Here is an 18,305-nt window from a genome sequence, read left to right as displayed (position 1 = left end):
TTCCATGCAACCAAATAGGGTATGTTGGTGTATGTTCACATGTAAATGCCACTCCTGAGACTGTGAAGTATGTTTGATGAAAGGTGCTACATCAGCATTGAGGGCTATATATAGACAAGTCTGTAACCAAAGCCCTGGATCTGCACATTCCCGGTCTCTGGGGAAGCTCAGGTCAAATCTGAGTTCTGTCGTCTCAGGCATGCATTAAACCTAACCAGCCACAGCTGTAAGCCAGTGTTGGGTTTTTGTTAATGCAGGACAAAAATGCCCAGAGCCTTTGGCTCCAGGACAGCTATTGTTTATCTGATCTCTTTTAAGAGCTTGAGCCTGCCTTTCCCATAAGGACCAGACAAGGGAACAAAAAGGAGAAAAGGCCACAGAGTTGTTCTGGGTGAGTATTGTCCTACCAGCCTGGGGAGCACAGTGGGAGTGAGGTTTTGTCAGAGCCCCTGACACCACGAGGAGCACAGCTCCAGGTAGAGGGTTTCAGCTCCCATTAAATCTGCCACGGGAGGGAGGCACTTGTCTCTGCCACACACAGCTCCCACCTAGCTTTGTCACAATGGCTTCATGTGACAACCAGGCCCCTCAAAATCAATGTCCACGTTTTCTGCAGATGAGACTCCACCATTAAATGAACATTAGCTTGACTGACCACCCCCATTACAGTTTTTTAGTAAGGATAGGGATAACAGGCCAGCCAGGTCCAGAAAGCATCACATTCCAAGCTGGCTGAAGCCACATGCTGCATTCACAGGATGGCATAAGTCACAGATGTCCTTGGCCTTACTCTGTCTTGCTGTGTGCCCCAGGTAGAGATCGCATGGGCTCAGGGGCCTGCGCAAGGACCAACTTACTATCCCATTGCACACAAGGCTGTGGCTGCCATGCTTTGCACAGCTCAGCAGCTTTGCAGCATGCTCGTTTGCCCATAATTGCAGCCTACTTGGGTTGGAGATTTTTGTGGCTTACCCCTCCTGACCTCCTTGCCTGCATCATGTTTCCACCAACCCTTCACCCCTGAAATCCTCAGTGGGGATTGGAGAGATACAGAGGAAGCCTTACCAGCAGGGAGGGAAGAAAATCAACTAGCATCAGAGACAGTGAGGGAGAAGGGAATTTAGGATTGGGTCCTGTGTACTTAGGCATGGCTTCTAGAAATCAGCAGTTGTGCTTGGGACACCCAACCCTGGTTGGAGACTGGTGTCTACAAAGTTTTCATGGGTATGGGATTTGCCATATAATTTGTTGTTTGCTGAAGATTTGAGCTTTAGCATCTTGCTTCAAATCTTATTTCTATGCACTAGACTTCTCTTTTGAGATAGCAATCCTGTACATGTGTACATCCTGTTCCATGTGTCAGTCAGTGTTTGAGCACCAATTTCAGTGGAATTTTGTCAGCATTTTTACCCTGCAACCTGAGATCAAGAAGAACTTATAAAAAGGAATGCCATGCCCTTGAATTAGGCAAGAATTGCAATTCTCAGGCTAGAAACAGGAAACTGAAACACAGAACATACCCTTGTTTCTAGTCACATAATGAATCGAGAGCAACCAGGCACAGACAAGCTTACTCCCTCTCAAAATGACCCTTACAATGAAATTCTCTGTAGTGTTTAACCAGTAAGCACTTTTATTGTTGATTTTGAATTCATTAAGACTACATTATGTTGGATTATAAGACTTTGGCTACATCTCCCACATTTGCATGCAGGCATTACATTTGCAGGATTTTCTTAGAAAAATGGAGCAGGCGCATAAAATGCATAAAGGTTAAATGATTATAACATGGAAGCAGCATGTCAGTTACAGAAATTTGTACCACATGTATCAATAACAAACCCACATCCCCATTTAAAACCTCTTTGTCCATCAGAAATCCATCTGGTTCCTCTGTCCCTCATCTCCTTGCCCTGGCTGTCTCTCAGCCAGCATTCCCACTGTTTCTGAAAACACACATCTTCTTTTTTTTAGAAAAAGGTTTAGTACAGTACATTGTTTTTCCCTTAAAAACAAAAACATTTCTTCTTCACAACACCCACCCACTTTAAAAAAAAGAAAAATCTATCATAATCTCTTCAAGCACTGTTAAATGTTAGGAATCTCTATTGTATTACTGAAAGTATCAGATCACTAACAAACTTCTAAACATACTATGATGACCCTAAAATTCCCCCTTCCCCAAAACTACCGAGAACTGAAAATGCTATACTGCATTATCACACTTGCATGCATGTATCCTGAGCCACCTGTATTTATTCACCTTAAGCCCCTTTAATAAATAACTGTCCAGCAGTAACATCCAGAAGTGTGCTGTCTCCTCCAAATTAAACTCTATATTTACAGAAGTAGGGCTGTCTTCTCAGTGAAATGTTGTTTTTTTTTTAAAACAAAACAAAACAAAACAACAGCAATAAAAACAGCTAACATTTAAAGAGAGAAAGCATATTACTGATCACGTTGTCTAAAGACCAACAGGAGTAAAAAGCATTAGGAGCACCAGGTGCACATGCATTTGAACTGGTACAGTTCACAAAATAATGTCATTCATTGTTGTGCTCGCTCATTCAGATGAGGAGCTGGTTCTTTTTCTTTCTTTTTCTTTCTTACACTTAAGGCCGTCTGCTCTGCAGGCTACTCCCACAGATGGCAATACATGCACTGGGGTTGAAAGATGGCCATAAAAATGCTTTGATCAACATGGTTCCATATCAGCTTTAAACGCATGGAGTTTCCCTCCCCACATCTTTGCACCTTGTGTCATTTAACATCTGCAATAAGTGTGAGCCAAAAGCTCCTTAAATCCTCAGTTATTCTCTTGGATGGGGGGAAGAAATAGTTGTTCACTTTTTTGTAAGTTTCTAATGATGCAATGAGCTGGAACATACAGGGGAATCCTCCCACATGAGAACATTTCTCAGCAGTGTAAGTACTGCAGTCACAACTGCTATACATGCATACCAAAATAAACATAGTCAAATATCAAGCCAGTTGCAAGGATTTTGTCCCTTCCTTCATTTTGAGTCAGCTCTCAGCTCAGAGACATCAATATTACTGTCTTGACATCAATTTGCCTATGCTGATTTACACCAGGTAAGGATCAAGCTCAACAGAATGTAAAATAACCAGTTTCTCCTACTGCATTGTTATAGTGCCTGAGATCACTGCAAATGGCAATTTTGCTCCAAAGACAAGAAGTCTTTCCATAGCCAGTGCAGTATGTTTACGGCCCCCCACTGCAAAGGCAATTCAGCCAGGTTTGCTTTCTCTTTTTCCCAAGTTACCAGCAAACTATCACCTAAACCTGCACTGCTCCCATCAGAGAAGCTTAATTTTACATAAAGAAGATGCTGGGAACTCCGTTTACGCTGAATTTAATTTTCATGGTGCTTTCTGCTTTATTATGTATAGATCACCTAGAAACCCAGATCATTCCTATTCTTCATGCAATTGCATATTACGTAGAAAATGTAAGCATCTTGTTTCTGCAAGACTGGCTATTGTAGCAAAGGAAGATACTTTCCTCAACCAGAAGAGACAGACATATTGGAAGTTTGATTTTCTATAGTCAACACTCCTGTTCTCACTGAAACTAAGTCAAATTCTACAGTAACATGAATTCAGATCTGTAACAACTCTACTGACCTATCTTCAAGAATTATATGGGAGCAAGACAATAAAGAGTATGTCTTCTGGGCTTTTTCACATCTGATCCATTTGTTGCAAGTTTGAAGAGATACAAAATCTGTAAGAATTTTTTTCCTTTCAATATTCCATCATTTGTGGAATCCACCATTGTTACAATCTGATCACCACATGCTGATAAGAGACTTGGGTCTGCCCCAATTTCACATACAGATAAGCCTCAAAGGCCATGTTTTGCTGTGGCAGGGCTGGTTTTTTTTTATTATTATTATGCGCAATTTCAATTCCTAACTAGCGTTTGTTGGCTTGTGATTCTTACATGGACAACATGAGATGCTATTAAGTTCAACTGCATGTTCACGTTACAACAGGTCCTAGATCTAGCAAATTTGTCTCACATAGGATTCCTTAGGTAAAAAAAAAAAATGTTAACCAATGATTTCTGCTTTTAAAGCACCTTCCCCCACTTCCAGGTGCCCACCCCTCACTGGAGTCATCCAGTTCCTTCCTCTTGTGTCAAAAGTGGAGTTTCACCAGAAAAGCAGCGGAAAATTGACATAGTTTCACCTTTCAGCTGAAAGAAAAGGAGGTAAGTGATCACTGTGTTGCCTTTCCATTCATGGGAATGCCACTCTGAACAGTTTTTGTAAAGGAAGAGAAACCAAATATAAAAACCTACACAGTTCCCACACACACAGACACATACACACTTACACACACTTCTCCTCCAAAGAGAAATCCATTCTTATGGACCACATTTTGCAAACCCTATTCAAGTGACCAAAAAAAATGAGGATTAAGTGCATCCTTTCTCCTTTCTGATCATGATATAGTCACAGGTCAGCAAAGTAGTGGGCATAGGGATGTTCCTCTTGACCTGCAGGACATTTTAATGCATGCAGAAGTGCTTTGCTGGCTGAATGTGGAACAGCTCCAAGGCCAGCTGACAACCATGAGTGTGATTCCACTACCTGCACCAATATACATGAGGTAAGGGCATAACTCAAGAGAGCAAAGCAGTGCAAGAAGAGAAAGAGGCTCTGTGGTTCTTCTGAGTTTGACAGCCTCAGCTGCATACACACGGCATGTCACAGTGATCAGCACGGACCCATGAGAGCTTGGTATGTTGTTCTGCAAGTGGGACTTCCACTGGCAATAGTAAGCCTGATTCCTGTTTGCAACAGGACATTTATACGTCTGTAAAATCTGCATAACAAGGCCTTAAATCTGGAGCAGCCACATGATACAGTTAGTGCTTTAGCGTGGATTTCTATGCCAATAACCAGTGTGATGTGCTACACACCCCCACCTACACACAGATGGTGAGATAGATATATGCAGAGTCATAATGCAACATAAGCATTATTTCTACAGATATCCTAACAACATAGCTAGTGACTAAGCTAACCAGCATAAGGATCTGCAGCCACCCTTTCCAATACCATGTGATAGATGCTGGTAGAGAAAAGCAAGCTCAGGTGTTACACTGATTCACTAGGGAATGATCTGGGATCAACCCATACAGTTATCGCTTAGCGAACACAATTCATGGGCTGCCCCACAGTCCCGCGTCAAACTCCTACCTGTACAGTGATGGTGGAGGTGCCCACATCACTTTCTGATGACAAACAGAATTGAGGTCAAGAGCAAACAGTCAGTGGTTGGAAATCCTCCAGACAAACATTATATAAGAGGGGGGAAAAGGCTAACTCTGACGCTTCCCACCGTGCCTCTCTTGACCATAGGTAGACTGCAAGGTTAGATTATTGGGATCCAGGCTGTCTAAAAAAAGCCTCTCAGAAGGATTCATCTTTTAATCACAAAATGACCCTGTTCTGCTTGGCAGTAAGACTGAAAGGAAATTTATCCGTGATTAAACAGCAATGGAATCAGTCCACCAATACTCCTGATTTATGTAACATACAGTTTGCATATGGTAGCATTCATGCTCAAATTACACATTTTTGTTCAATTTTGAAGTGTTTTCTATGAATGAAAACAAAATAACTAGCCAAAAAGTTCACTGGAATTCTTCTGAACTTTGGACAACATTGAACCCAGGTCTTGTTCAGGGTTTGGGTTTCTGAACCAAAATCTGGCCTTCAGTGACTAACCTACACAACCGGATCTAAACATATGCAGACATGGCAGATTCAAAACTAATTTTGTCAGGAGATGGACACCCCTCTTCTATGCTAAATTAATGGCACACAGTCTCATTTTACCTTATTATTGTTATAGCCTCCTTAGAAACTTTCACGGAAGTTCCACCAGCAGAACTAAAGGCAGAAATTATCTTTATACTCATTGTTCCATGTTAACATCTGGATGCAGTACTGTTGGGGGAAAGAATATAAATGCTTCAATGAACTATGTTTAATCAACTTGCAGGTGGCAGCTATCAAAACAACAGATGCATGTGTATCCAGCTAAAGTTACTAATGTATGATCTGACATACCAAGTCAGACAAATGTCACATGTAAATAGATCTTGAAACGTATACAAACAAAAGCTGCTACTGCTACTGTATCTAGCTGATACATTTTGGTTTTTTTTGTGTACCCCATAGCTCTGAATCTATCCACTGAATGCTTACTCAGCACGTGTGGTATAAATATATTCATACACTAAAACTGACACTTGGTAATTTCTTTTTTTTTCTTCTTCTTTTTTTTTTTTTTTTCTTTTGCTGACCAGCAACAAATTCTGTTATCTTTAACTGTAAACCAATACTCAATAAATATGCCGTGTTCAGCAAAGAGACGTGTTTTGCCACTCAGGATTTTGCTGCGCTCTAAGCCATGGGCTGTGGGGGTGGCCGTGAAGGGGGAGGTCCAGGAGGGGCTCGGGATGGGGGTGGCCCAGGAGGTGGCTGCCTGGAGGGGGGCTGCAGAGACACCGGAGGAGAAGGACTCCTTGGAGCATGGTTGACGTTGTCCCGTCGTGGCAGCTTTGGTGGTGGGTTGTAAGGCGCAGAGGTCCCATCTGATTTTACCCGAGTGAAGTTTATGCATCTCCCCTGGAGGTAAAAGAAAAATTCATTATTCATAAAAAGCATGTGTTTTGATTCAGCAGCTAGCTAAAAGGGCTGTAATCAGAGGGGCAGGATGCGCTTATAGATCTTCATCCAGTGTCATTCACTGGGTCCCTAGACATGACATTCAAGCCTTGCTGTATTAAAGATCAGCACTACAAACAAATGCCTTCCGTGTGTTTCAGAGTTACTGCCTATGGAAAATAGCCTAGGACTGGTTTAAACCAAAAAGGAGCTCTGTGTGATTTTGCTGACATGCACTCTTTGATATTACAGCCATGCAGAACATGGCTACTGTCATAGCTCCACCACAAAGTACTGCCTGCCAGTTGAGTTCCCTTACTGATAAAGCTGTGGAAAAAGCTCACAGGAGAAACAGGATTATACCTGAGGAACAACATTAGCAAAGACACCACCTGTAGCCTTCCTTTTCACAGAGATGCTAGCCTAGATGGTGGCCGTACCTCCAAAACTATGCTGAGATATTACACTCTCTTCTGTGCTCCAAATGTAGATATGGCTTCCTTATTGTCCTCATAAAAACCTACTAGGTGTGGGACAATAGATTTCCACCAAACAAGTTGCAGGCAGGAAGAGAGACAAGACCCTAAAGACAACCTCACCTTTCCTGTGGGGAGTAGCCAGAGCAATCTCAATCAGACACCAGGACCTCACCTCTCTGCTCTACTTGCTCCTCCCCATGGTCACCATGTTTTGTTACGAAACAGCCCACTGTCATTGTGGAAGCCTCATGAAACCCTGCAGATGCAAACTTGTGTGCAGAGATGCAATGCTTGGCATCTCTATACCCATCTCTTCACCTGGAGAAGTGGGAGGAGATGCTTAGGCAACAATCCAGATGCCACAAGCTTGGCAGAAGCCTGGAATTCAGAAAGACCTTTCATCATCACATACAAGGGCTGAAGGTGAAGACAGTCTTAAAATGAAGGAGTTACACTGCCAACAGCCTATTCACAGGAGCCTTCAAATGTCTGATGTAACAAACTGGCTAATCCCATTAGCCTCAACCCCATAATTTCAGTAGAGTAGCTCTTAACAGCCCTTCAGATATTGAACAGAGGTCATTCACAGCTTCTATGCAATTATCAGAAGCAGGAAGAGGCTATGATTTTTTTTTCTCATCTTTATGGGATGTGGTTTCCATACAAATAACTGTGGGCTGGACAGTACTCAGCCATTAGTGATGAACCCCATTTGCCAGCACTTCTTTTGTTCATCATGCCTGGTTTTGTTCCATGCAGCAACCACCCTCATACAAATGCCCTCTACAGTTTATCATGGTGGGGAACATTACCTATTTTTCTCTTTCCAGGACAAACACTGCATGGGGAAAAGCACAAAAGCAGTTTGATAAGTCAGGAAGTATCTATTCCAGAAGGCAGCTTTCCTACATAATTTTCAAAGACATGCAAAGCCATGATAATGGGCTGAGGTTTAGTTTGCATGTTGGGTCCAACAAAGCAAATTCAGCTCAAAGGTATATGAATTCCCCTCAAGTAGAACTCAGGATTCCTTCAGAGTTAAGCAGCTGTAGACTGTGATCTCTGAAGCTATATAAGATTGTGATAAAAAAGGAGATACAAGAGTCCATTGACAGGGACAGATCACTCTGGCTCAGTGCTGCCTGGCACAAGGAAACACCAAAGGTGTTCAGGGAATGGGCTGAGTTTCTCTGGCAACTCCACAAGTCACAATTTCCAGTGGAATCCAGGCTAAGGCCATCACAGCTGAGCCACATCTATTTGTTTTGTTAGGAGACTTACAATGCCTGTATCTTGGTTTGTGAAACTACTCCTTTAAAAGGAAGAGAATCTTTTTAGTACATGACTTCTCTGTAGAAAGGCAAACAGAGCTACTTCTGCTATGCATCAAGAGAAGCTTATGCAAGCTTCAGGGAGCTCAGAAAATGATTCAACGAATGTACTAACGCCCAAATGGTACCACCCTACCCTTACTTGGACTGGATGGCTCAGGGCTTCAGGGCTCAGCTGCAGCCAATAGCTAACTGAATGGATGTGTTGTTGCCTGTACATAAGACGTATTCAGCCCAAGTTTTCACCATCACAAATTCACCACTACACTTAAACAGCCACCTCAATAAGTGGGATAAAATCCTCCTTCTGAAAAAGCAGGCTTGTTAAAGCAGACTTTGCTTACGAGCCTGGTTCAAGGCAACACTGTGCTGGGGCCAGATGCATGGAGGCATCAATGGGCAAAAGCCTGCTTCTTGGCAGCTTCTGCAAAGATACACAGCTGAATCAAGAAACTCATAGGTCAGTGCTTTGCTCTACTGTCATCCAACTCAAGTCCTTCCCAGCGCTGCAGCAAATGGCCATCCTTGTCAGCCTATAATTGACATTTGTCTTCTGCTGTGCTCACTTTGAAAATCAGCAGTATTTACTGATAGGCAACGAATGATACAGATTAATTTAATAGCTGTACTGCTATACATTTAAGAAAATTCAGCCTTGATTTTATGAGCTTACAAATTTAGAATGGCAAAATAATCAATTAAGGAAAAAAAAAAAAGAAGTCAGAGGTATTCAGATAAGATTCAGGATATGGAGATGGAAAAAAAGAAAACAGAACAATTTCCCAGAACAAATGCAAAGATGCAAACCCAGCACTAGCGCTTTTGCCTACCAGCCTTTGCCGCCTCTGTTGTCTTTTTCCCAAACATCAATTCCAAATATATTCATAGTCTATAATCAAAGGGGATCCCATAAATCTGTTTGCATTACTTTCACTTCACTTAAAGTGATAGGCGACGTCAAGCTGCTGCCAGTTTCTGCCACACTCGCTGATTTGTCAGACAGATGGGTAATTTAAAGGCCATGCGCCGCATTGTGTCAGGAAAAATACGGTTGGGTTGGGAGAGTCTGACAGATAGAGGCTTGTCTGATCGATGTATGCATTGTGACACTTCCTCACGAAAGATCATTGGTGTTAGCCTACAATCTCTTACATCAAAGACTTCTGGTGAATACTGGAGCAAATCCTCCTGAGCACTTCAAGCAGCCATTGATAAATCGAGGCTGAACTCGTAGCCAGAGTTAGGATTAACAGCCCAAAGGGAAAGGGGGGAACAAATGACAATAAATCCTAAGTCAGTTCTAACTTCTCTGGTGTATTTCATTAAAGGATTTCCAGGTTGCAGAATTAAGCCCCGCACTCATTACACTTTCCAAACAACAAAATGCCACAGCAATTCTTTTGCCTCATGGGCATGTCCCTCTGGGATTACCTTCATAAAAAAGTTGTGACGGTTTCTTAAATAAATAAGCTGCTGCTTAAAGCAGCTACAAAATTCTTAATACTCTGTGTCTGAAAAGATTAAGTAATCTCCTCTCCAAACGCATTTGAAGGCTCTTGAAACACAGAAATCAGACAGAACAGACAGGACAGAAATATTTAGACGTTATTCCAAAAGTATACTGCTCACTGATCTCTGTTGTCCTTGCATGAAGGATTAACAGCAATCAAAAGCCACCATTGCATTAGTAGCAATAACAGGATTTTTTTTTTCCCAGAAGCATGTTATACACCAAGTGCTTCAGAAAGGGCTCAGAGCTGCACAGTGCAGGAACACCACAGTGATCTCCAGCACAACAGCTGTCAGTAGCTGCCTTATTGTTTTCTAGGAAGCAGATGATCTGTACAAATCCAGTTCTGTCTGGTTTCAGCCCCTCTCCTAGCAGAGCATCCCTCAGATGGTGCGACCCGTCCCGCTTACTGTCATTCAGGCTCCAACCGAAGGTCAGCGCAGCGCCATATGGAGTTACGCCCTTGCTTCAGCTCACATCTGCACAGTCTTCCTAATGCACAATTATTTTGCCTCCCCATATGTCCATCTACTTGTTAGGCTCTTGTTTCGCTGCTTGCCAAACTGGCTTTTCAAAAAGCACAAATACTGAAGCAGCGGGATCTGTCCTTGCCCTGATTCCAGCTTTTATCCCAGTGTAACAATCACATGTGCAATTCAGACACTTTGTACTTCTAGGCAATGCCTCCTCGACCACCTAGGATGTGCTTTTGTGTGTGGTTTGTGGGGGGAAGGAAGGGAGGAACCTCTTGAAAGTCACTGAATCTTTTTTCTGGGCTAATTTCTTCACAGAGCTTAGTACAATGTTCCCCAGCACTTGTTGCCCAGAAGTCCTTAGTTACTACTCCACAAGTTTTCGAGAGAAAGGATCCATACAATTCACAATATCATGGGCATGTCTCCACACCCATGGTACAAAGAACACCCCAGAAAAAGTATTTCCAAAATCCTACCCATCTGCCCATCGCTGTCACTTTTCCCTGTTTCAAGTAAAACTTGGGTATTTATTTAATAAAAAATCAAATCCAGTTTAATCTTTCTGCACATTGGAATGGTTGTACATGCTAAGGTCAGTCTGTTTCTTCTTTTTAGCTGCATTAGTTGACCCAATAGAAGATATCATTCCCATTACAAATTTTACTTGAGCTTTCATTCACCCATATTTTTCCTTATGGAATCTCTGTGCCCCAGTTTTAACTAGCAGAGAGGGATGGTACCTGACTGAAAAAGAATTAGCACTAATTAAATAATTTATAGACTTATAATTTAAGACTTCTAGGTCTTTGATTGTGGAAAAACATGAATCTTGCCTTTTAGCATGAGTTGAAAAATCATTCCTTCAGAGATTAGAGGTCCTCACATTGTTGTCCAAAGCACAAGATCATGAAATTAAATACATATATACATACATATATACACACACACAGATCTGGTTTGTTAGCATTTAGCATCACTTCTTAAGTGTCTACCAATGCAAAAGCAGAGTTCTAGATCTCAGCAGAATAGTTTGTATGTTTGCTGAAAATCTAAGTGAGAAAAGCCTAGTAAAGATAAAAGGAATGCTGAAACTTCGAATCTGAGACAAAAGATGCTGAAGAGCTAGCATGTACAGAGAGTAAGTCAGTTTAGCTAACTGAATGCTTTAACCCAAAGACTGAGAAACCGACAGACTGTACACCTTTAAAGTCAATCACTTTTGTAAAAGTTGAATTTTGGAAAAAAATTGAGGATCAGAAACGAGGCCTTTTTACTCCATTTATGAACGAGGCAGAATATGGAGGGTCATTTTATAGAGACAGAGACAAAGCAGGGAGGTACAGAGCCCCCACTACTTGAGTCCACTGGCAAGTATCAGGATTAGCAGCTGGCTCCTCAGCAGCCAGGACCTATGTGAAGCAGCCTGTGCCAAAACCTTCCTTGCACTGCACTGCTTCATGTTGACTGTGTGCTGAACATGTCACGGCTCGTTAAAACCTTCATGGATTTCCTGGGAATTGCACTGATTACCCTGCAGCATGCAGTCTAGAAATTAGTGAGCCAATGAAACGACTTGTCACATAAAACCCAAGCCTGCCTGGTTTTCAGGCCCAGTCTAGTAACTTTTAATAATCCCCACTTTTACATTTGGGACTGAGACACTGTTTTTGTGTTGAAAAATGAAATACTGGAAAAGTCTGAGATTCCTGTATCAGCAGCGTGGTGGCTGGTCATGTTTTCAGTTCAATAAATATATAATATATAATTCTTTTTTAATTATAATGAATGGCAATCATTAAAATTTAATTATTATGTAACACTGTGATTATTCCATCAATTATTGATGTTTAATTTATAAACTTGTAATTATTTCTTTTTATATATAGCCATTTCCAGCTATTAGGTCTCAAAACAAAACAATATAATTACCATAAAATATTTGTTTGTATGGGAGTTTGGCTCTTTAAACATCTTCCAGTTGGACAGGTCCTCTCCTTTCAGTGACAATTTTCTGGGGATATATTTGGCAATTCAGAATTGCTGTCAATCAAGTACTATGAACCAGTCAGAGAAAATGGGGTTTACTGAATGGAAGAGGATTTTAGAAGTAAGATTCAATAAAGCAGGGGTGAACAACAATGAAAATACAGTTTTCTTCAGTATTGCTTTTAAAAAGGAGATGCATTCCCTCCATTTCTTAATTGAGTGTATTATCTGGCATCTTTAGATATGAACTAGTTAGACTTCTGGTCCCTCCTTTAGTGATGGAGCTATTGGAAGAAAAGAAAATCAGCATGCTGTGGGTGATAAATCACTCATACACTAACAGTGAGCTCCCTATAATGGCTATAAGTACATTCAATAAATTGAAAATTAAACAAGATGAATGCAAAATACACAAAGAAGATCCAAGAGGAAGCAGCAAACTGCTTACAGCCCAGCTGGATGTGCACATCGGTAGACACTGTGCCTCAGCTCGTAGTCCCACTCGTACATGGCACCTCTTAAAGTAAGGGATGGGTCCTCTGGGAACAATCTATTATGTTTAAATAATAGATTGAAATAGATAGAAAACAGAATCAGCCAGTTCTAGGAATTGGATGGAGGAAAAGCTGAGCCAGGGAAATTGGCCCTTTTCAGCTAGACTTAGGGTCCATCAGCAAAATAAACTTCATGCTGAACACATCCCTACAACCCAACTGCCATATGCCTGTTACCACTTATCCAGCTTAGGCACAGAAGGAAAGGACAACACAGCAGGTGACATGGAGTATCCATCCCAGTAATGAAGACAGGGCTATTTAAATAATTTGTATCACACTCCATTCAGCAGGGAGCTGCATGTTTTTTCTAGCTCTGTCTTAGCAATAAAATGCAGCAGTGGGCTACAGACACCTCCTGAAAGAAGGGCCAGAGTCACAAGATTTCTTGCAGGAATGCACAAAACATCACATGTCTTGGACCTTGCTGAGGTTGTGGCTGAAGTAACTCCAAGTGCAGACCATACAGCCTGTTGGTTCTGAAGACAGAAACGGTTTCTGCGACAGAAATTGGTGACATTAAGCATAAACAAAGTGACGCGCCATCAGTCATATTTGATGCTCACTCCCAGCCTCCAAGTATAGCTGCACCAGACCAAACCTCATTCAAACCTGACAGAAATATCTTGCTTAAGTCAAACCTAAACCTGCATTCATGATGCACAATCTACTTCTTTGCTTTGATGGATAAAGCTCCTGGCGGGGAGGAAGTGAGAAGATACTGCTCACCTACCCAAGGTCAGGCAGCAACCCGGGGAAGGAACTGGTGTATACAAGTTCAGGACTCGTGACTCACATCCCTTATTTCAACCACAGTACCACACATTTCCACATTTGTATGCTGACAATACAAGAATGTGGTTCAAGGGAAAAAACAGTGGTTGGTTTGCAAAAGATTTTTCTTTTTTCCTTGGCATTTTCAAGGAAAAGGAGGCTGCATTTCTACATCACCTAGAGCAGAGAGGGCTTTGGAGCATAGCAATTAGAGCAGCAAACATTCACTGGGTGCAACAGGCTTAAACTTGAGGTACTGGTGGGTTACTGGGAGGAGGAAAGGAGACCACAAAGGACCATAACTGGTCTTGTTCAAACTGTATTTAAGTGTCATCATGCTTTCCAGGATGAACTGTTTGATTGTCTCTGCAGGAGCTAGCTGGGATTGTGGTATGCACAGAAGAAGAGCGCGAGGCTCTTTACGCGCCTACAGTATAGAGTAATGCTGGAGACTCAGCTTTCTGGTGAAAACAGCTATTAATTTTCCTTGTTCTAACCAGAAACATAAGATCTTGGCCCACCACAAAGAAAAACCATCTCATATGCTCTCAGGTTGGGTAATGCATCTGTACTATCCATGTATAATAGCAGTGATTATAGATTTTCTTCTGTTACCACAAAAGGAACCATGTAGATTATACAAGAATGGAGGCATCCAGAATTACAGCTCCTCTGTAGACGGCAGAGATGCAACATCTTTTCATCTTTATTTAACATTCAGTACAATAAACTTAGTATGAACAGTAACATTAATATATTATCTTACAGAGTGCTTACACTGAGGAAGGTTACTACTCATTCTTCACATAGAGAAATGGATTCCCACACAAAAACCAGAAGTACGTAAGCAGAGCACTATGGAAGGCTTGTTAGATAACGTTTTGGACTATTACCCAACTCAGAAGACAGTGAAGTGTGTACATTTCCCTGAAGTCCAAAAGAAAGAAGATAGCAGGTTCAGCATTGATCCAAGGGTCCTGCCAAGAAGCAACTAAATGCATTGGCCATGGCAGATCTCTTCAGGTGCACATGACCATCTCTGGCATACTCAAAGTGGCAACAGGAGCACAGTCTCACTCTCTTGGAACTTAATCTATATCAGTAGAGAGCTAGAGTACAACAGATGAGAAGTGACTTACATTAGCTACAGCTAAGATCTCTGAAGTTGCAGCTCAGTTTCTAAACCCCAAGGCCAATCCTTCTGCATTCTGCTGTGCAGCTCACGCTAAGTAGCACCAGCACTTGGCATCTACACCCTTCTTCAGAAAAGTGTCTTGTGGCTGTTGCTGAGTGTGCTGCAGGCTCCCAAAGCCCTGAACACACTGTTATCCCTTGGGGGCCACATCTGCCCACAGAGCCAATTTGCAAACCCTTCTTCCGTGTCAGAAATAACAAGATCCTGGCAAAAGAGAAGTAGTGCCAGTATGTGGGCTTCTTGCAGGATAGGAAACTCATTAGTCACTGATTACGTTTCCAGCTGCAGTGCTTGGCACATCCTGGGAACTGAGCATTAGGATACTGGCCAAGGAGATATTTTTTCTCCCATATCATGCCTGTTATAGTAGGAATGAACCTTACAAATAGTGGTCTCCTTTGCTAAAAGAGAAAGAAAAATCACACAATGGCTACATGCATCTCATTTTCATCAAAAGCGACCAAGTGAGAACGTCTACTATGGCAGGCAGTGACCCCGTCTCTTTAATTTTTCACCAGCTTATGAAGATAATTGGCTCCAGAAAGGTTAAGCAAAGAAATAAAAACTCAGAACAAGACAGAAGCCTGACACATATGGCCTGGAGGTGCTCAGTGCTGCTTTTCCAGCACCCCTGCAGCTTTGGGTGATTACAGTGCAGCTCCAAGCTGCAGGGAACCTGCTAAAGGCTGCTGCTTGGTCTTGGAGAGAAGGAATTAACATGAGCTCCAACTAGTGCTGGCACAAAGGCAGCTCATGTGGAGTGACAGGGGTGCTGCCATCCCAGTGGGCTGTTCACAAACCAATGACCAGCCAGAAAGTAATGACAAATCATGAATGTAGAATCATTCTCATGATTCTGCAGTTGGGAAAACTAAGCACATAGGTATCATGATCAGCATTATAAAGGGTTGCTCAAAATTTGTCAGTAAATGGATGTTCTGGGTATCAAACACACCAGCTTTAGAATGACTGCTTTAAAAGAGACTCAAAAAATAAGGAACTCAAATACTCCTCCTAATTTCAAAGGCTACTGTTCAGAATTGCATCTACCACAATTTATTTAAAGTCATCATTCAAAGCACCCATCAATGCAGAGAATCCATGCAGAGAACTTGAAAGGACAGAAGCCCTGTTTTCCAGCACAACTCGCAGCTCACAGTTAGTGCAATTTTTGGCTTTAGCACTTCCTTTTTACCTTTACTTCTGGGGGGTGAAAGGAGAAAAAGCTGCAATTTTTGTATCATAGTCTGCTTCAAGTGCCTTTCCCCAAAAAAGGCTTTGCATGTGCTAACCAAAGGTTAGAACTGGTCAAGCATTGTTTTTACTAGGTCGTTTTTTGAGTATACAAGGATGACAGTAACATCAAAACCATGTCTACATTCTCACTTCTCTCTAGGTAATTTTCAGTGACAAAAATGAGATTGCTTTCTAAAGCTTTAAAAAAACAAGAGCAATTCTGTAGGGAGGTTGGGGGGAACAGTATCATTTTTTAGCTGTGGTTTTTGGTAAACCAAGCTGCTGAGAATTTCCTGTGACAGCATGTGCTGAAATGCAAAAAGAAATGGATTTGCTGAAAGCAGCAACTAAAGAGGTCATTTGTAAGAAACATCTCACCTTCCTCTCCATGCATCTTTGGGCTTTTAATATTTACTTGCTGGCACTGGTAACAACCTCACTTTTGATCCATGACTTCTGGTGCTCTAAGCCCCGGATTCCTGGGGGAGGAAGGGAAGGGCAGCAGCCTTGGGGTGAACGAGCCCTATGGGATCCCGCTCTGCAGCCCTAGCACAAGTGCCCGTTGGGAACTGCCAAACTCCAGCTGCCCAAAGGGAACCAAGGGGCTTTTTGCACAAGGCACAGTGCAGTGGGTACCATGCTTGTATTTCTACAAGTATTTTTCAGGAAAAAAAGCTCTGAAACCTAGCTGTTTCAAAGGATGAAAGATTGCTTTTCAAATCTTTTAAAGAGTGCTTTAATGTCAAAACATTCCTCGTCATACCCTGTCCAAAAAAGCTCTGTGATTTTTTTTCTCCCTCAACTGTGGATGTTTTCATCATAATATTTAATGAAAATAAAACAATAAAAACAATTCAGCCCTACTTTTTACTAATAGAGAAAGCTAATGTGCCCAGCTGAGCTAAAACAAGTGTAAAATACCATTTTTAATTGGGGGTACACTGAATAAAGTTCAGAGAATGTTAACTTTGGTGAGTTATCTTGTTCCAAAAATTAAATTTCTGGTAATCCTTGAAACTGTAAAGATAATTTAATTGATTTTTGGATATTCAGAAATAGGAATATTCCGTATTACGAATGCAAAGGCCGGTCCCCAAAACACTGTGGCTTTTTTGCCTTCTGAACTTCAAGTTTTCCTGAATAGAGAACTTCACAATTTCCTTTTCTTAAAAAGAAAAAAAAGGAAAAAAGCATACACCTCCTTGCCAGAAAAAAAAAAAAAATCCACAATCTAAACAACAGCAAAACAAACATACGAAAACAAACCAGAAAACAAAACCATGCAAAAACAGCAATGGTGCAATCTCTCTGGCCCCTGGATGGTGCATTTGGAAGAATACCACGCAACGAGGCACTGTGCCTCCAGAACTACCAGCAGAAACCCAATGCTTATTGACTGCTGTCAACACATCTGGGCAGCAGTGCCTTGTTCTCTCTTGGGCTCTGACGGCTGCCCAGCTCCTCCAGCTCCACGTAGTCAGAGCTGTCCATGCAGCCAGGTCACTCATAGCACTGACCTCCTTTAGCCAGGACTTACGCATGCAAGTACACGTTATGTTTTATGTATATTATGATTTTTGAAATGGTTTCAAGGGGAAATTTAGATTAAATATAAGGAAGGAGTTTTTTTACGGTATGGATGCTGAGGCACTGGCACAGGTTGCCCAGAGAGATGGCAGATGCCCCATCCCTGTTAACATTCAAGGGTGGGCTCTGAGCTCCTGACCGAGCTGTAGGTGTCCCTGTTCACCGCAGAGGAGGTGGACCAGATGACCCTTTAGGGTCCCTTCCAACTCAAATGATTTTATGATTTATTTACATATTCCTTCCTCACCAAAAGCCAGTCTCAAACTCAATTTTCCACCAAGGAATTGCTACTGGAAAAGTCGACAGAACAATCCATAATAACCTTGTTCTTCTCTGTGCTAGATTCTCTCCATGAAACACAGGCCTGTAATATCCTTTATTTATACAACAGAGTGATGGCCAGTCATTTTCTTGTTTCCCTTTCAAAATTCTTCAGCTTTAGTTAATTTCACAGACCAGGGAACAGATTATCT

At 41.8% G+C, this 18,305-nt stretch overlaps 1 protein-coding gene across 1 annotated transcript in view; it reads right to left on the bottom strand.

Moving 5' to 3' along the window:
* Nucleotides 1–1,603: 1,603 nt before the first annotated feature.
* ANTXRL (ANTXR like) overlaps nt 1,604–18,305 on the bottom strand; it is a 51,915-nt gene continuing 35,213 nt past the window's right edge. Inside the window, exon 18 of the mRNA XM_052677251.1 lies at nt 1,604–6,665. Coding sequence (XP_052533211.1) covers nt 6,441–6,665 — 225 coding nt within the window. The 3' untranslated portion in view covers nt 1,604–6,440. The remainder of the gene's footprint in view (nt 6,666–18,305) is intronic.

The sequence above is a fragment of the Tympanuchus pallidicinctus genome, unplaced genomic scaffold (genome assembly GCF_026119805.1).
Source record: "Tympanuchus pallidicinctus isolate F22 unplaced genomic scaffold, pur_lepc_1.0 scaffold16, whole genome shotgun sequence".
NCBI classification, from domain to species: Eukaryota; Metazoa; Chordata; class Aves; order Galliformes; family Phasianidae; genus Tympanuchus; species Tympanuchus pallidicinctus.
Note: the sequence above shows the minus strand (reverse complement) of the source record. Positions and strands in the feature narration are given on the sequence as shown.